The sequence below is a fragment of the Salvelinus alpinus genome, chromosome 14 (assembly GCF_045679555.1).
Source record: "Salvelinus alpinus chromosome 14, SLU_Salpinus.1, whole genome shotgun sequence".
In the NCBI taxonomy this organism is placed as follows: domain Eukaryota; kingdom Metazoa; phylum Chordata; class Actinopteri; order Salmoniformes; family Salmonidae; genus Salvelinus; species Salvelinus alpinus.
The window spans coordinates 11,871,319-11,888,104 of NC_092099.1; the positions used below are offsets into that span (position 1 = coordinate 11,871,319).

At 48.9% G+C, this 16,786-nt stretch overlaps 1 protein-coding gene across 9 annotated transcripts in view; it reads left to right on the forward strand.

The window, feature by feature from the left end:
* The window catches only part of LOC139538419 (formin-like protein 2), a 95,172-nt gene that overhangs the window by 37,313 nt on the left and 41,073 nt on the right, over nucleotides 1–16,786 (forward strand). For all 9 annotated transcript variants that reach the window (XR_011667737.1, XM_071340422.1, XM_071340417.1 and 6 more), the window contains exons 2-5: nucleotides 1,584–1,667; nucleotides 7,370–7,450; nucleotides 13,673–13,749; nucleotides 16,186–16,269. Coding sequence is in view for 8 of the 9 variants with exons in the window: in XM_071340422.1 (XP_071196523.1) it covers nucleotides 1,584–1,667; nucleotides 7,370–7,450; nucleotides 13,673–13,749; nucleotides 16,186–16,269 (326 nt within the window). In the remaining variant the exon portion in view is untranslated. The remainder of the gene's footprint in view (nucleotides 1–1,583; nucleotides 1,668–7,369; nucleotides 7,451–13,672; nucleotides 13,750–16,185; nucleotides 16,270–16,786) is intronic.

Below are 16,786 nucleotides of genomic sequence, written 5' to 3' on the forward strand. Positions count from 1 at the left end.
GCAGTCATGGGTGAACAAGGGCGTACAGGAGGGGACTAAGCACACACCACTGAGGGGCCCCCGTGTTGAGGGTCAGCATGGCAGAAGCGTTGTTGCCTGCCCTCATGCCCTTGGGGGTGTCCCGTCAGGAAGTCCAGGATCCAGTTGCAGAGGGAGGTGTTCAGTCCCAGGGTCCTTAGCTTAGTGATGAGCTTGGAGGGCACTATGGTGTTGAATGTTGAGCTGTGGTCAATGAACAGCATTCTCACGTAGGTGTTCCTTTTGTCCAAGTGGCAAAGAACAGTGTGGAGTGTTGAGGCGGTATGCGAATTGGAGTGGGTCCAGGGTGATCCATGACCAGCCTTTCAAAGCATTTCATGGCAACAGATGTGAGTGCTACGGGGCGATAGTCATTTAGACGGGTTACCTCTTCTTGGGAAGAGGGACAATGGACTACATGTAGCAGGGACAATCTGCAATTCAAACAATAACAAAGCATAGAGTATCATGACTTGAACCAACGCATGGGCGTTGGATAGCAGGCCCCTAATACAGCACATCACTGCCTGCTGCATGTCACTTTCAAATCCTCTCCATAACAAAGCAGCTTTTTGTTTCCAGTTCCCATTTAGCAAAGAAAATGGAATTGAAAGTTGTATTTGTGGCTAAACCGTTTGGTTGGATGTTTACAGTTTGTTTTACAGAGTGGTTTCGCTACAATACGTCTTATTACATACTGTATATGTGAGACAATCATGTCTCATTGCAGAGGACCTATTTCAAGGCAGAAAGAAGTTTGGATTTCCTTAATGAGGATACGTATCACTGGGGAGACTAGGCCTTATAATCTATGCTCTCCCTCACAGCCTTCCTCCCCTATCTCACTCTGTCAGTATTGCGCCGGTTGCATGCTTGTGTGGATCCAGAAGTGCAATCGCATAGAATGATGACGCGCTTGCACACACACAAAAAATACACAGACACACACACACCACACACGCATGGTGCTGTGCCTGGGGATCCCTGAGGGATTAAATGGCGCTGAGTGATTGTACTTGATGGTGCTTATTATGATGAAGGGACGTTCGTCTCAGAGAGAGAGAGACATGGCTCCTAGCGCTACAGACTACAGACGGGTTATATTATACAGTAGTGCAATCCCATGGATGACACACTGACACACACACACACACCCTGTATACAGACTACAGAAAGGGGTTAGTTCATCCCCCCTAGACACAGCCCACAGAGTCAGACTCATTAGGAGATAGTTCTCTCCTCACCCTGCTACTCCTTAACCTTTATATGTCACAAGCCATCACAGTCTCCCTCAAGAGGACAGAGCACTTATTAAGGCTGCGTCGCAAACGGCAACCTATTCTCCAAATAGTGCCCTACTTTTAACCATAGGGCTCTGGTGAAAAGTAGTGCACTATACAGGGAATAGGGTGCCATTTGGGACGCATCCAGTTTACATTCCCCTCCCGCTTTGTCTGTGTTGTCTTCTGACAGTTTGGGTCGACGTTTCGTCGTTGTTTAACATGTTATTATTGGCACCTGTGTGAAAGTGTCTGATGGTGACGTTTTCCCTGATTCTCTTTCAGAATTCGATGAACCTTCCTCCAGACAAAGCGCGACTACTGCGGCAGTACGACAACGAGAAGAAGTGGGAGCTCATCTGTGATCAGGTGGGATGTTGCTCTATCAATAACCTGTTCACAAACTCCTAGTTTGGGATCTAATGTCCGGTGTGTCAGTGACTCAAGTCTAACCAATGGCGAGGGCACTCTGTGGCTGCATCCCATATATCACCATGTTTCCTATATAGTGCACTACTTTAGACCAGAGCCCAATGGATCCTGGTCAAAAGTAGTGCACTCTAAATGGTATAGGGTGCCATTTGCGACGCAGGTGTTGTGTTCAGCAGACTGAGTGCTCGGCCCTTCTGCCAGTGTGTTTTCTGCTTACCTGAGCAGAGGGAAAAGAGGAGAGTGAGAGAGGGACCACCAAGCACCTGTTCAGGCTGAGGATACCATTGATATGAAGCCACCCTGAACACAATGAAGCTGGAGTGACACTGGGAAGACTTTGCAATTTGCTGCCTGGTCATTTAACATTTTTTCACGTTTTTGTATCTGACTTGAGTCAATGTTCCTGTCCCTGTCGTACACCAAGTGATGTGTGAGGTGGTCTGGCATTTCTCAATGCAACCCTATTCCCAATTTAGTGCACTACTTTTGACCACGGCCCGTAGGGTTCTGGTCCAAATTGTTTTTGCACTATATAGGGAATACTATAGGGCGCTTTTTGGGACACAGCGTCAGAATGACACTTCTCCTTCTAAACAAAGATTGATAATTAGTGGTGTAGGGATCGCCTGGTGCAATTCTGTCCTGGGAATGTTTTGGTGTGAGACGCCGGGATCCAATATTTTCTTCACCGTTTGTTGGATCATGTTTTCAACAAAAAAAATTGACTTCTAGGTTTTCATGTTTGCCATCAAAATAATGAACCCATGTTAAAGCTTTGAATAATATGTTTTTCTATGTCACGTTATAGCTACACCGAATTTCTTGATGTATAATCATGGCAACTGCGATGTTCGTAGGGGTAACCAGAGAAACAAGGCTGATAAGTACATTCGCTTTTAACAATATTTATCCTGAAAAAATATTCAGGGGGGTTGAATTATTCAATTCTTGGGGGGAAATTAAGGAGATCGATCAAATATTAAAGATGCTCTCACAACAAAAACAATGTGAGGAGATGATTCGAAGGAGGCCTGCATAAAGAACATGCTGAATTCATCAATGTCCAATTATCCTCATCAGAGACTGTATCACCTAACGAGCCTTACTCTGACCCTCAGTAGACCTCTCTCATCTACATCATGGGTTTGTCCCAAATGGCACCCTATTCCCTATATAGTGGACTGCTTTTGACCAGAGACCTATGGGCCTTGGTCTTAAGTAACAAACTAAATAAACAAGAGTGCAATTTGGGACATAGAGCATGGCTTCTCTGTTTGTCAATGCCATGTGGATGGAATGTTGATACAGCAATGTTTTTGAGAGATGGGTCGTTTCACAAAAAGAGTACCTTTTGATATTTGTACTTTTTTTTTTACCCAGTTTTCTCCCCAATTTTGTGGTACCCAATTGGTAGTTACAGTCCTGTCTCATCGCTGCAACTCCCATACGGACTCGGGAGAGGCGAAGGTCGAGAGCCGTGCGTCCTCTCGAAACACAACCCAACCAAGCCGCACTGTGTAGTAGTTAACTAGTGAATATGTTAAGATTGATTGTTTTTTTATAAGATAAGTTTAATGCTAGCTAGCAACTTACCTTGACTCCTTGCTGCACTCGCGTAACAGGTGGTCAGCCTGCCACGCAGTCTCCTCGTGGAGTGCAATGTAATCGGCCATAATCGGCGTCCAAAAATGGCGATTACCGTTTTTTATGAAAATTTGAAATCGGCCCTAATTAATCGGCCATGCCGATTAATCGGTCGACCTCTACTCTGTATGACAGAATGTAAAAATGATGTGATATAAAACGTACTCTACCCAACAGGGACTCATTGCATGGAACGACCCAGTTATTCATGGTGCTTCATCCTCAGCCTTTAGATTGGGAAAGCCCTTGAAGCAAAGTGTCTCTCGACTTGTTCCTCCTGCAACGCAGAAGAGAGAGGTCTGCTTTCCCCATTCATAGAGGAGTTGTAACGATTTGCTAGATCAGCTGCCTGACGGCCCAGTATGGTGCATGTTCAGTGATTCCTCTCTGTCCCTTTGAAATGGGGGAAGTTTCTCTCCTCTCCTTCTCCTCTTCCTTTTCCTGTCCTCTCATCCACACTGCAGTGCTGTTTCTGAGAATGGGGGAGAAGCGCTGCCTGGGATTTTAAAGAGATTCTCTGGTACTTTTGTATACTTTTTAGCCAGTAAGTCTGAAAGTAGCCCTCACAAACCAAAAGTGGTCCCCAAAAATGTCGTAGTAAGTCACGTATGTGCAGATATGTACCCCACTTCATTGCTCTCCCTCTCTCTGCTGCGTCCAGTGAGCCATTGGGCCCACCCTGCAACCTCATTGGATAGTGCTGAGCAGGCCTCTTTCTAGCTGTCACTCAAATGCAAGAGGCTGAAGCTCATTGGCAAGAAATCTAAATGCTAGCGGGCTGGCCCACGTGGGGGGAAATGTAGGGAAATTCACACGGCACAGCTTCAAGAACACAGTCGCTTTCGCACTTGGGATTTCGTGGCTAATTGAGGTAAGACGGTAATTCTGCTCAAAGATTATGCATGTATGAACTACACATTGACACATCCAGCCTAAAGCAGAAGGTTTCTTAGTCGCCAAAGTACCGGAGCATGTCTTTAACTCAGGGCTTTACAACGGTACCGGAGCATGTCTTTAACTCAGGGCTTTACAACGGTACCGGAGCATGTCTTTAACTCAGGGCTTTACAACGGTACCGGAGCATGTCTTTAACTCAGGGCTTTACAACGGTACCGGAGCATGTCTTTAACTCAGGGCTTTACAACGGTACCGGAGCATGTCTTTAACTCAGGGCTTTACAACGGTACCGGAGCATGTCTTTAACTCAGGGCTTTACAACGGTACCGGAGCATGTCTTTAACTCAGGGCTTTACAACGGTACCGGAGCATGTCTTTAACTCAGGGCTTTACAACGGTACCGGAGCATGTCTTTAACTCAGGGCTTTACAACGGTACCGGAGCATGTCTTTAACTCAGGGCTTTACAACGGTACCGGAGCATGTCTTTAACTCAGGGCTTTACAACGGTACCGGAGCATGTCTTTAACTCAGGGCTTTACAACGGTACCGGAGCATGTCTTTAACTCAGGGCTTTACAACGGTACCGGAGCATGTCTTTAACTCAGGGCTTTACAACGGCGGCTCGGTTGTAATTACCAGGAATTCACTCCTCTTTATCTGGCGGCTATGCCAAGCCCCTCTTTCCCTCCACACACAGGATATTACATAAGCTCCTGGCACTGCGCCCTTTAACCCCTACCCTCCCAGTCTCCCACTTCCTACTCTCCCAGCTCCTTTAACCCCTACCCTCCCAGTCTCCCACTTCCTACTCTCCCAGCTCCTTTAACCCCTACCCTCCCAGTCTCCCACTTCCTACTCTCCCAGCTCCTTTAAACCCTACCCTCCCAGTCTCCCACTTCCTACTCTCCCAGCTCCTTTAACCCCTACCCTCCCAGTCTCCCACTTCCTACTCTCCCAGCTCCTTTAACCCCTACCCTCCCAGTCTCCCACTTCCTACTCTCCCAGCTCCTTTAACCCCTACCCTCCCAGTCTCCCACTTCCTACTCTCCCAGCTCCTTTAAACCCTACCCTCCCAGTCTCCCACTTCCTACTCTCCCAGCTCCTTTAACCCCTACCCTCCCAGTCTCCCACTTCCTACTCTCCCAGCTCCTTTAACCCCTACCCTCCCAGTCTCCCACTTCCTACTCTCCCAGCTCCTTTAACCCCTACCCTCCCAGTCTCCCACTTCCTACTCTCCCAACTCCTTTAACCCCTACCCTCCCAGTCTCCCACTTCCTACTCTCCCAGCTCCTTTAAACCCTACCCTCCCAGTCTCCCACTTCCTACTCTCCTACTCTCCCAGCTCCTTTAACCCCTACCCTCCCAGTCTCCCACTTCCTACTCTCCCAGCTCCTTTAACCCCTACCCTCCCAGTCTCCCATTTCCTACTCTCCCAGCTCCTTTAACCCCTACCCTCCCAGTCTCCCATTTCCTACTCTCCCAGCTCCTTTAACCCCTACCCTCCCAGTCTCCCACTTCCTACTCTCCCAGCTCCTTTAACCCCTACCCTCCCAGTCTCCCACTTCCTACTCTCCCAGCTCCTTTAACCCCTACCCTCCCAGTCTCCCACTTCCTACTCTCCCAGCTCCTTTAACCCCTACCCTCCCAGTCTCCCACTTCCTACTCTCCCAGCTCCCTTAACCCCTACCTTCCCAGTCTCCCCCTCCCCTGTCTTACTCAGCCCCCATGCTGCAGGTGCAGAGGAAAGGAGGAGAGATTCTACTGCAGTCTAGATTGAATCCAGACCACTACCCTTCCTATATCCTCTCTCTTCATTTCCCTGTCCTTTTTTATCAGCAACATATGCAGCCTGTCTGTCACCAACAATGGTTTCCATGTTTGAAGCCTAAATAACATCCTATTCCCTATATCTTGCACTACTTTTGACCAGAGCCCTATGGGTGACCCTATGGGCCCGGGTCAAAAAGTAGTGCAGTATAAATGGAATAGGATGCCATTTGGGACTGAGAGGCAGCAGCACTCACTCGCGCATTGATGTAACGGCCGAGGCCATCGCCATCATCACACAGCCAGCAATAGGATGATCAAACCGCTCACACCCAAAACATAAAAACCACTCTGTCTGCGTCCCTGCATGTCTGACCTGGGTTGCCTAGCGACATGTAGTGAGCTCTGGAGCACCGTGGGGGAGGGGGGGGGCTGCCTACTGCCAGCCACAGCCAGTCGGTCAGTGCAGCCGGGGGTAGCCAGCCTGCCTCCTGAGCTCTTAGTAGGCACAGATGCACCACCGCAGTGCATAAATACAGCATAGACACAAAGCTATTATGTGGAAACAGGAGCTGTGTGGATTAGTTAATGGCCACTTTTTTCATCACGAATGGCACTGTATTCCATACAAAGTGCACTACTTTTGACCAGAGTCCATCAGACTACCTCTGCCAGGGTGGTAGCTAACAGCACACTGAGGCATATTGGTCACGTCCACTCCAGTACGAGTGGATAATCAATCAGACATAGGGCCTGTCCGAAATGACACCCTATTTCCTAATAGTGCACTTTCTGGGGATTTTAGTACACTATATAGGGAATAGGGTGCCGTCTGGGACTCCGACTCATTCAAACAGACTGCTTCCCAGCTCTCCAGCCTCTCACAACACAACAAAGCCCTATGATTTACATTGACTGGATGGATGATGGTGATTCATGATGGGGCTTTTGCGTGATTCGACAATATAAAGATGGGTGTCCGTCTCAAGATCAGCTGTTATTGTATCCACCACCAGCTGGTTTCACATTAAGACGAGAGAATCAAGACGAGTCTATGATTTTGGGGTCCCTGTGAGTGATGATCTTATGGCCTTTGATGCCAGTGCCGTTATAAAACAACAACCGTGATGTTTCTGAGTCCGCAGGCTTGAGCAAAGTAGCTCGTAACCGCTGCTAAACACATTGTGTTCTGAAGTATTTTAATGTGTCTGTGTGTTCTCTCTCTCCTCTCTCTCTCTCTCCTCCTCTCTTTCTACTCCTCTCGCTCTCGCCTCTCTCGCTCTCTCCTCTCTCTCGATCTCTCCCTCTGTCTGTCTCCCGCTCTCACAGGAACGATTCCAAGTGAAGAACCCACCTCACACATACATCCAGAAGCTGAGGGGCTATCTGGACCCGGCCGTCACCAGGAAGGTGAGTGAGAGAGTGAGTGAGAGAGTGAGTGAGTGAGAGAGTGTTGACTGTTCCCAACCAACTGTTCCACTGCCCCAGCCTCTTCCTTCCCCTTCCAACCAGCTCCACACCACCAGGATATCCCAGCGTTCCTATGGCTGTGGAAAGAAGGCCCAGTGGCCCCGAGAAGTAGAGAAATGTGTCAGATGTTTTCAGACCTCTAAAGTCAAGATGAAACCACGACATCGGTGGCGTAGATCCAGCTACTGTATGTCTCCAACCCAAATGAGTGCACCATCATCATGGGAAACAGGCATATAGGTGTCATTCTGACTACTTCTGAGGTCTTAAAACATCTGACAAAATGTCATTTGTGAGTGAGATGTCCCTTTAAACATGGCCTTGCAGAGCCTCACCATAGTTTAAAGGAGTGTTATGAAATCATCCCCACAACTTGCTGGTGGTAGCAGTAGGGGAGTGAAGCAGCCAGTACTGGCTGAGGCTAACTCTTTGGCCACAGAAGGGGAGTTTGGGGTGTGGGGGTTTTCAAAAGTAAAGTGTCAGCCAACCTTCAGGCCTTGCCAATAAGGCAGAGTTTTGGCTCGCGGAGAGAGATAGTGCCGCTGTGAGAAGGGATGCGTCCCCAATGGCACCCTTTTCCCTTTTATAGTGCACTACTTTTGACCGGGGCCGGGTGGGTATACCGGGAGGTATAATAGGGAATAGGATGCTATTTGGGTCGCCGACACTGCGTCGTCTCTCTCTGTGGTAAAAACTAATTAACGGAATGACTCTGCCAGAATAACCGCAAATTGTTCCAGATAATTTCATTACGCTGACTGACTGGAGGGAAAGTTTCAGAGCCACAGTATACGCTTACGGCAGCACGACGAGAGCGAGAGTTGAGATCTGTCGCTGGCGATGGACGTGACGACAGCCCCACAAATAGAATGTCTCTCTCTGCCGTCCGCTCCCCTGCTCTGCTGAGTTAGGCTATTGTTGAATTATTTACAACATGCGTTTTCCATAGTGTTGAACGTCTGTCCCTCGTCCCCTTCCCCGGTAGAAAAAGCAAAGGGAATATGTTATGCAGCTTGTATTTTGGCACTCCTGCATCCCTAGCTGCATTATCGATGTAGTCTATGTCTATCCCAAATGGCACCCTATTCCCTTTCTGGTGCACTGCTTTTAACCAGATCCCTATGGGGGTGCCATTTGGGACGCATACTTAGTACACTGTTTTAATGATACCGAACAGGATTGAAACATCAGCGTTTCTCTCTGGAGACGGAGATAAAGGAGAAGAAGAATGGGAGGAAGAAGAAGAAGAAGGATGAAGAACAAAATAGGCGAGGAGAAGAAGAGGAATAGAAAGAGGGAACAGAGTGGATGGTGGATGAGAAGTGTTCATATTGTAGGCAGATGTAAGACTATGAGGATGAGTGTACTGTGGGATGGGGCAGGCTTACTCTGCATCCCAAATTACACCCTTATTTCCTGTACTGTTGACCAGAGCCTAGTCAAAAGTAGTGCACCATATAGGGATTAGGGTGCCATTTGAAACACAGCCGTAGTGTATGGGAGGGCTCCCAGATGACGGAAGTGACTGGTCCAGGTTTACTCTGTCTGTCTCTGTCTGTCTGTGTCTGTCTGTCTGTCTGTGTCTCTCTCTGTCAGGGTGTAAACACGTAGCACTGCGATGGCTGAAGGAAGGATTTATTACACACTGTGTGCATCCCAAATGGCACCCTATTCCCTATAGTGCCTTACTTATGGGTCCATGGCGAGACCCATAGGGCTCTGGTCAAAAGTAGTGCACTATATAGGGGATAGGGTGCCATTTGGGATGTGGCCACTGACTCCAGGGCCTGCATACAGTATGTTCGCCCTCGCTCCCTTTGTTTGTCTAGCAGCCCTGACCAAAGTATGGTCGTCCTCTATCTTTATTGAAAACGTCTGTCACAATCGGACCGAGAGGCACCAGCTCTTTATTAAAACAGGTCTGAGCTGCTCTCAGATGAGGAAAGACATCCCTGGCCCCCCGTGTTTATTTTCACATCGCAGCGTAGGCCTGTATGGGCCGTTTAGCACATGCCCTGGTAGAGAAGAACTGTGAGAAACTTCTCCAATATTCCTGTCTGCTCCTTCTAGCGTACGGCTTATACCATGTTCCTACGGGAGTTATCTTGTCCCTCGCGGTGGTCAGCAGCCTGCACCAGGGGAGAGGGGGAAAGAGAGAGAGGGGAAAGAGAGAGAGAGCGGTAGGGGGCGAGAGAGAGGGGGGAAATTGAGAGAGAGGGTGAAATAGAGAGAGTCAGGGCAAATAGAGCGAGAGACGGGGAAAGAGAAAGAGAGAGAGCGGGGTAAAGAGGGAGAGAGATGGGGAAAGAGAGAGAGAGAGAGTTATGGTTTTACATTCCTGCTCAGCCCCCTTTTCTTCAGACTCAAACAATTGCCACTTTGTGCCTCTGTGGAGAGCCGGAGCTGGAGGTCATTGCCTCCGCTTTACATATGCAGGCCCAGTGCATTCCTCTCAGCCAATAGACAGCCAAGGAGGAAGATTTCCATTCCAAAAAGTTCACAAGAATGTATCAGCCTTTGATTTGTTTCCAGGATGACCCCTCTGGAGCGCGCACAGCTCCCCACTCTCTACCTCTTTCTCTCACTTTCCCCCTGTTTTCTCTGCTCTCCTTTCTCTTTCCCTGCTCTATCGCTCTCTTCTCTTTCCCTCTGCTCTCTCCCCCTCTCTCTTTTTACCCCTGCTCCATTTCCCTGCTTATTTCTCTCTTCCTGCTTTCTCTCCTCTGTTTCACCCTGCTCTCTCTCTCTCTCTCTCTCTCTCTCTCTCTCGCTCCTCTATATCCCCCTACTTTCTATCCTCTCTCTCCCTCCTCTATAACCCCCTACTCTCTGTCCTCTCTCTCGCTCCTCTATATCCCCCTACTTTCTATCCTCTCTCTCTCCTCTATAACCCCCTACTCTCTGTCCTTTCTCGCTCCTCTATATCCCCCTACTCTCTGTCCTTTCTCGCTCCTCTATATCCCCCTACTCTCTATCCTCTCTCGCTCCTCTATATCCCCCTACTCTCTCCTCTCTCTCTCTCCTCTATATTCCCCTACTCTCTGTCCTCTTTCTCACTCTCCCCTATACCCCCCTACTCTCTGGCCTCTCTCTCTCCTCTATATCACCCTGCTCTCTCTCTCTCCTCTATATCCCCCTACTCTCTGTCCTCTCTCTCCTCTATATCCTCCTACTCTCTGTCCTCTCTCTCTCCTCTATATCCCCCTACTCTGTCCTCTCTCTCACTCTCCTTTATATCCCCCTACTCTCTGTCCTCTCTCTCTCCTCTATATCCCCCTACTCTATGCTCTCTCTCACTCTCCTTTATATCCCCCTACTCTCTGTCCTCTCTCTCTCCTCTATATCCCCCTACTCTGTCCTCTCTCTCACTCTCCTTTATATCCCCCTACTCTCTATCCCCCTACTCTCTGTCCTCTCTCTCTCCTCTATATCCCCCTACTCTGTCCTCTCTCTCACTCTCCTCTATATCCCCCTACTCTATATCCCCCTACTCTCTGTCCTCTCTCTCTCCTCTATATCCCCCTACTCTGTCCTCTCTCTCACTCTCCTTTATATCCCCCTACTCTCTGTCCTCTCTCTCCTCTATATCCTACTCTCTGTCCTCTCTCTCCTCTATATCCCCCTACTCTCTGTCCTCTCTCTCTCCTCTATATCCCCCTACTCTGTCCTCTCGCTCACTCTCCTTTATATCCCCCTACTCTCTGTCCTCTCTCTCTCTCCTCTATATCTCCCTACTCTCTGTCCTCTCTCTCTCCTTTATATCCCCCTACTCTATGTCCTCTCTCTCTCCTCTATATCCCCCTACTCTCTGTCCCCTCTCTCTCCTCTATATCCCCCTACTCTCTATCCTCTCTCTCTCCTCTATATCCCCCTACTCTGTCCTCTCGCTCACTCTCCTTTATATCCCCCTACTCTCTGTCCTCTCTCTCTCTCCTCTATATCTCCCTACTCTCTGTCCTCTCTCTCTCCTTTATATCCCCCTACTCTATGTCCTCTCTCTCTCCTCTATATCCCCCTACTCTCTGTCCTCTCTCTCTCCTCTATATCCCCCTACTCTCTATCCTCTCTCTCTCCTCTATATCCCCCTACTCTCTGTCCTCTCTCTCTCTCCTCTATATCTCCCTACTCTCTGTCCTCTCTCTCTCTCCTCTATATCTCCCTACTCTCTGTCCTCTCTCTCTCTCCTCTATATATCCCTACTCTCTGTCCTCTCTCTCTCCTCTATATCCCCCTACTCTCTATCTTCTCTCTCTCCTTTATATCCCCCTACTCTATGTCCTCTCTCTCTCCTCTATATCCCCCTACTCTCTCCTCTCTCTCTCTCTCCTCTATATCCCCCTACTCTCTGTCCTCTTTCTCACTCTCCCCTATACCCCCCTACTCTCTGTCCTCTCTCTCTCCTCTATATCACCCTGCTCTCTCTCTCCTCTATATCCCCCTACTCTCTGTCCTCTCTCTCTCCTCTATATCCCCCTACTCTCTGTCCTCTCTCTCTCTCCTCTATATCCCCCTACTCTCTGTCCTCTCTCTCTCCTCTATATCTCCCTACTCTCTGTCCTCTCTCTCTCTCTATATCCCCCTACTCTCTGTCCTCTCTCTCTCCTCTATATCCCCCTATTCTCTGTCCTCTCTCTCTCTCCTCTCTCTCCTCTATATCCCCCTACTCTCTGTCCTCTCTCTCTCCTCTATATCTCCCTACTCTCTGTCCTCTCTCTCTCCTCTATATCTCCCTACTCTCTGTCCTCTCACTCTCATCTATATCCCCCTACTCTCTGTCCTCTCTCTCCTCTATATCTCCCTACTCTCTGTCCTCTCTCTCTCCTCTATATCCCCCTATTCTCTGTCCTCTCTCTCTCTCCTCTCTCTCCTCTATATCCCCCTACTCTCTGTCCTCTCTCCTCTGCTCTCTCTGGATCTGCGTCGGTAGAACAGCTGGTAGTACTTACTGAGGAGTGGGGAGTGTGTGTATGTGTGTACGTGACTGTGTGTGTGTGTGTGGGGGGGGGGGGCGTCAAGGAGTCTGCGCAGTAGCCCTCGCACTTGCTCTGCTTTCCACACAAAGGGTCTCCTTCCTAATACAATTACACTCTGTTTCTCATCTCCACATGGGCCAAACACACACACCACCACCCAGCCCAGTACTACGGGCCCAGAGAAGCCCTGGCAATGGGAACGTCCCTGTACTGTTCTCTCTCGCTCTCGCTCTCTGTGTTTCTAACACTTGAGTCTAGCTCTGTTTGTTTCCTCCCTGATAGACACAGGGTGCATCCCAAACTGCGCTCTATTCCCTACACTATGCACTATGAGCACAGCATGGAACGGGAAGACAAGGCCTCAGCCAAACTGGGGGGATATGGATACTGGGAGCCTCCTCCTCTGTCTCTGTCATTGGTGATGCAATGATTTCACTCTCTGTCATCAGGGAGATTGGTTTCTTCCTCTGAACTAGTAGTGAGCAACGTTGGTTCTTCTGGCCGTTGATTATGAATGTCTGCCAGCGAGTCCCGTCGCTCACGCTTGTGCTTTTTCTATTCCTCCTCCTCCTCACAGTTGTGGCGCAACAGGCCGCAGGGCTTTTGTTTGGAGTCGAGGGAGGGAGAGAGAGAGAGAGGGAGGGAGAGAGAGAGAGAGAGAGAGGGAGGGAGAGAGAGAGACCGCCCCTCACAAACACTTGTGTCGTGTCACGTTGTGTATTCACATGCAGGTCAGGTCATACACTTCAGTCCCCCGAGCATTTTCTCCTGGCGGTAAAACCACGGTAACAGCACACAGGACAAGAATGGATCTACGGTCGGTGTGTGTAAAGGGCCCGGCAGCTCAAATACAAGCCAGGGCCAATTTAATGAGTTGAATATATCTGCGTCCCAAATGGCACCTTATTGCCTATATAGTGTACTATATAGGGAATAGAGTGCCATTTGGAATGCGCAGAAGATTCTATTGTTCCATAAGGAGGAACTGCCTTTTCTGGAGAACCAGGGAATGTACTGAAAGTTCCCAGAATTGTGCAGCCCTATTCAAGACAAGAAAGCACACACATTCTCTTCAGGACATTTCCCTTTCGGAATGGCAGCGGTGGTGTCTGTTGTACAATTTAGGATTTATAACCCACCAGATCAGAGTGATGAAATGTTAATAATAATTCCCTTTCTTTGCCCCCAGAAATTCAGACGGAGAGTGCAGGAGTCCACCCAAGTCCTGAGAGAACTGGAAATTTCGTTAAGGACAAATCACATAGGGTGGGTAGTAATTGATATGTGTGTAGATGTGAATGGGAAAGTGTTGCGTCCCAAATGGCACCCTATTCCCTATGGGCCTGTTGAAAAGTTGTGCGCTATAAAGGGAATGCCATTTGGGACTCTGACGCAGAAAGGGGACCAGACAGCCACAGTTCTGTACCATCACAACACGCAGACTCCAGCACCATAACACAACAACAGTTAGAGGATCTCAGGGTCCCAACAACACCAACACACACAATCTCTCACTCGCTCACTCACACTGAACCACAAAAGCGAGTCACGGCGGAGGAAGTCTGTCTCTCAAAACAAAGCCAGGAGGGTAGGCATTGTTTACGTGGATTATCTCGTGCCTTGTTTTAGTGACCTTATGTCGCTAAACTAGATTACATTCATAATCGACCTAATCTAGATGAGATAATGAAGCATTACCTTTTCCCAGAGAGAGACGGGGGGAGGGAGGGGGGCGGTTATAAAGAGGGGGAGGGCAGAAACCAGAAGAAATCAGTGTGATGACCAGCAGGCTACATAACAATCAGTCCTTTTCAGAGAAGACACATCTTGCGTCTACTGATCGTGGAGACAGCCTTTTTCTCAGTACCACACAGCCTTTCAATTGTTTTCACCTCGTTCAATTGTTGACAAGTTACATTGTCGTATTATGAATCTAACTGTTGCTGTTGTAGTCGTGTGGTCACGACTCGTGACTCCCGCGTGTTTAAGGTCAGGTCACACCTCCGCCACCACGACGCATCCCAAATGGTACCCTATTCCCTCTACAGGACATTACTATTAAGGGTCCCATGCCCTTAAAAGGAGCCCTTTTTATTAGCAACACAAGTCAGAATGCAGCCACGCCATAGTCAGACTGAGAGGCCCAGTTCATTAGGGCGCAATTCCGCTTAAGCCCTCAGTGTTTCAATCCGTTTTCGTCCCTTCAGTGCCTCAGACGAGCATGTCCCTTGTTAGTGATCGTCACAGTACTTCTGAAGGCCTGGCTGTGTGTTATGCACGGTGCAATCACAGCCCGTTAAAGTAATTGGCCCCGTAAATAGACACGATGCTGGTGGAGTCGCTAAGAAAGAAAGAGTGTGAGAAAGAGTGTGAGTGAGTGAGTCCTTTGCTCATAAATATGAGAGAGAGAGAGAGGAGTGGCTGTCATTAGTCAAACATGCTGTATTGTCTCTCAAAAAGACGGCTCTGTTTTCCATCGCTGTCGAGTGCAGATGAAGGCTCCAGCATGCTGAATAGGTGGCCCACTTTTGCACTGGTGGCGGTGAGAAAGGTAGAAATGGTCTTTTGATCATTGTCAAGGCCCTCCCTGGTAGGGAGGAGAGGAGAGGAGAGGGGAGCTGCCTATGTGTCTTTATATGTGTGTGTGTGTGTGTGTGTGTGTGTGTGTGTGTGTGTGTGTGTGTGTGTGTGTGTGTGTGTGTGTGTGTGTGTGTGTGTGTGTGTGTGTGTGTGTGTGTGTGTGTGTGTGTGTGTGTGTGTGTGTGTGTGTGTGTTGCTGTATTCCACTGTACCACCAAGGCTTTGAAGTCCCCCAACCGGCTCATCGCTATTCCTCCCAGTGACTGATGGGAAGAGAGTGAGAGAAATGTGGGGGAAATCTAAAATATCTCTCTCTCTCTCTCTCTGGCTCTCTCTCTGTCTCTCTCTCTGTCTCTCTCTCTGTCTCTCTCTCTGTCTCTCTATCTCTCTCTGTCTCTCTCTCTCTCTCTCTCTCTCTCTCTCTCTCTCTCTCTCTCTCTCTCTCTCTCTCTCTCTCTCTCTCTCTCTCTCTCTCTCTCTCTCTCTCTCTCTCTCTCTCTCTCTCTCTCTCTCTCTCTCTCTCTCTCTCTCTCTCTCTCTCTCTGGGGCTCTCTCTCTGGCTCTCTCTCTGGCTCTCTCTCTGTCTCTCTCTCTGGCTCTCTCTCTCTCTCTCTCTCTCTCTCTCTCTCTCTCTCTCTCTCTCTCTCTCTCTCTCTGGCTCTCTCTCCCTCTCTCTCTGGCTCTCTCTCTCTCTGGCTCTCTTACCCTTTCTCTCTCTCTCTCTGTTTCCACCCTCTCTCTCTGGCTCTCTCTCTCTCTCTGGCTCTCTCTCTCTCTCTCTGTTTCCACCCTCTCTCTCTGGGTCTCTCTCTCTCTCTCTCTCTCTCTCTCTCTCTGGGGCTCTCTCTCCCTGGCTCTCTCTCTCTGGCTCTCTTACCCTTTCTCTCTCCCTCTCTGTTTCCACCCTCTCTCTCTGCCAGCACTTATTTCAAGCTTTTTATTAAAGCTAGATCTTGTGTCGGACCCTTGGCACTTGACGTGTATCTCAATGATAATATGGCTGAATCGCAGACAGTTCTGTGTGTCTGTTGTTTGTTGTGTGTCTCACACTGTGGGCCCACATACTGTTTGTGTGACTAGTATTGTTCTTGGACTAACACGGGGTGTTATTTCTCCTTCCAGGTGGGTGAGAGAATTCCTCAACGAAGAAAACAAAGGCCTGGATGTTTTGGTGGAGTATCTTTCTTTTGCGCAGTACGCTGTCACGTAAGTCCCCCTGGCTCTGTTCACCCTATAGATGCACCCCGTCTAGCGCAGGCCAGACAATGAGCACAATGGCCCTTTTCTGCCTAATCAGTGATGCATTTCCTCGACAATGCTGCTACTGCTGCCTCGTTCTCAGAAACACCGAGTCACTGGTCGAATGTGGTGACCGAACGGCTCCCGGGACACTGGCTGCATCCCATTCACTATATAGCGCACTACTTTTGACCAGAGCCCTATGGGACTCCCTATGGGCCCTGGTCAAAAAGTAGTGCACTACATAGGGAATAGTGGTGACATTTGGGACGTAGACATTTGCTCTGTTTGGCATGTAGATTCTGTTCATAGACAGCCTGATCACAAGGTTGCCATTCAGAGCCAATGGCATTTGTTTTACGTGGCGGTTACATTTGAAATGTACGTTCGGACCCTATGTCACTAGTCTGTCCAACGCGTATCAAATGGTTACCCCATCAGTGAGTGTTTACCTTGATTCGCTTGGTACAAGTTAGTCCCCTGC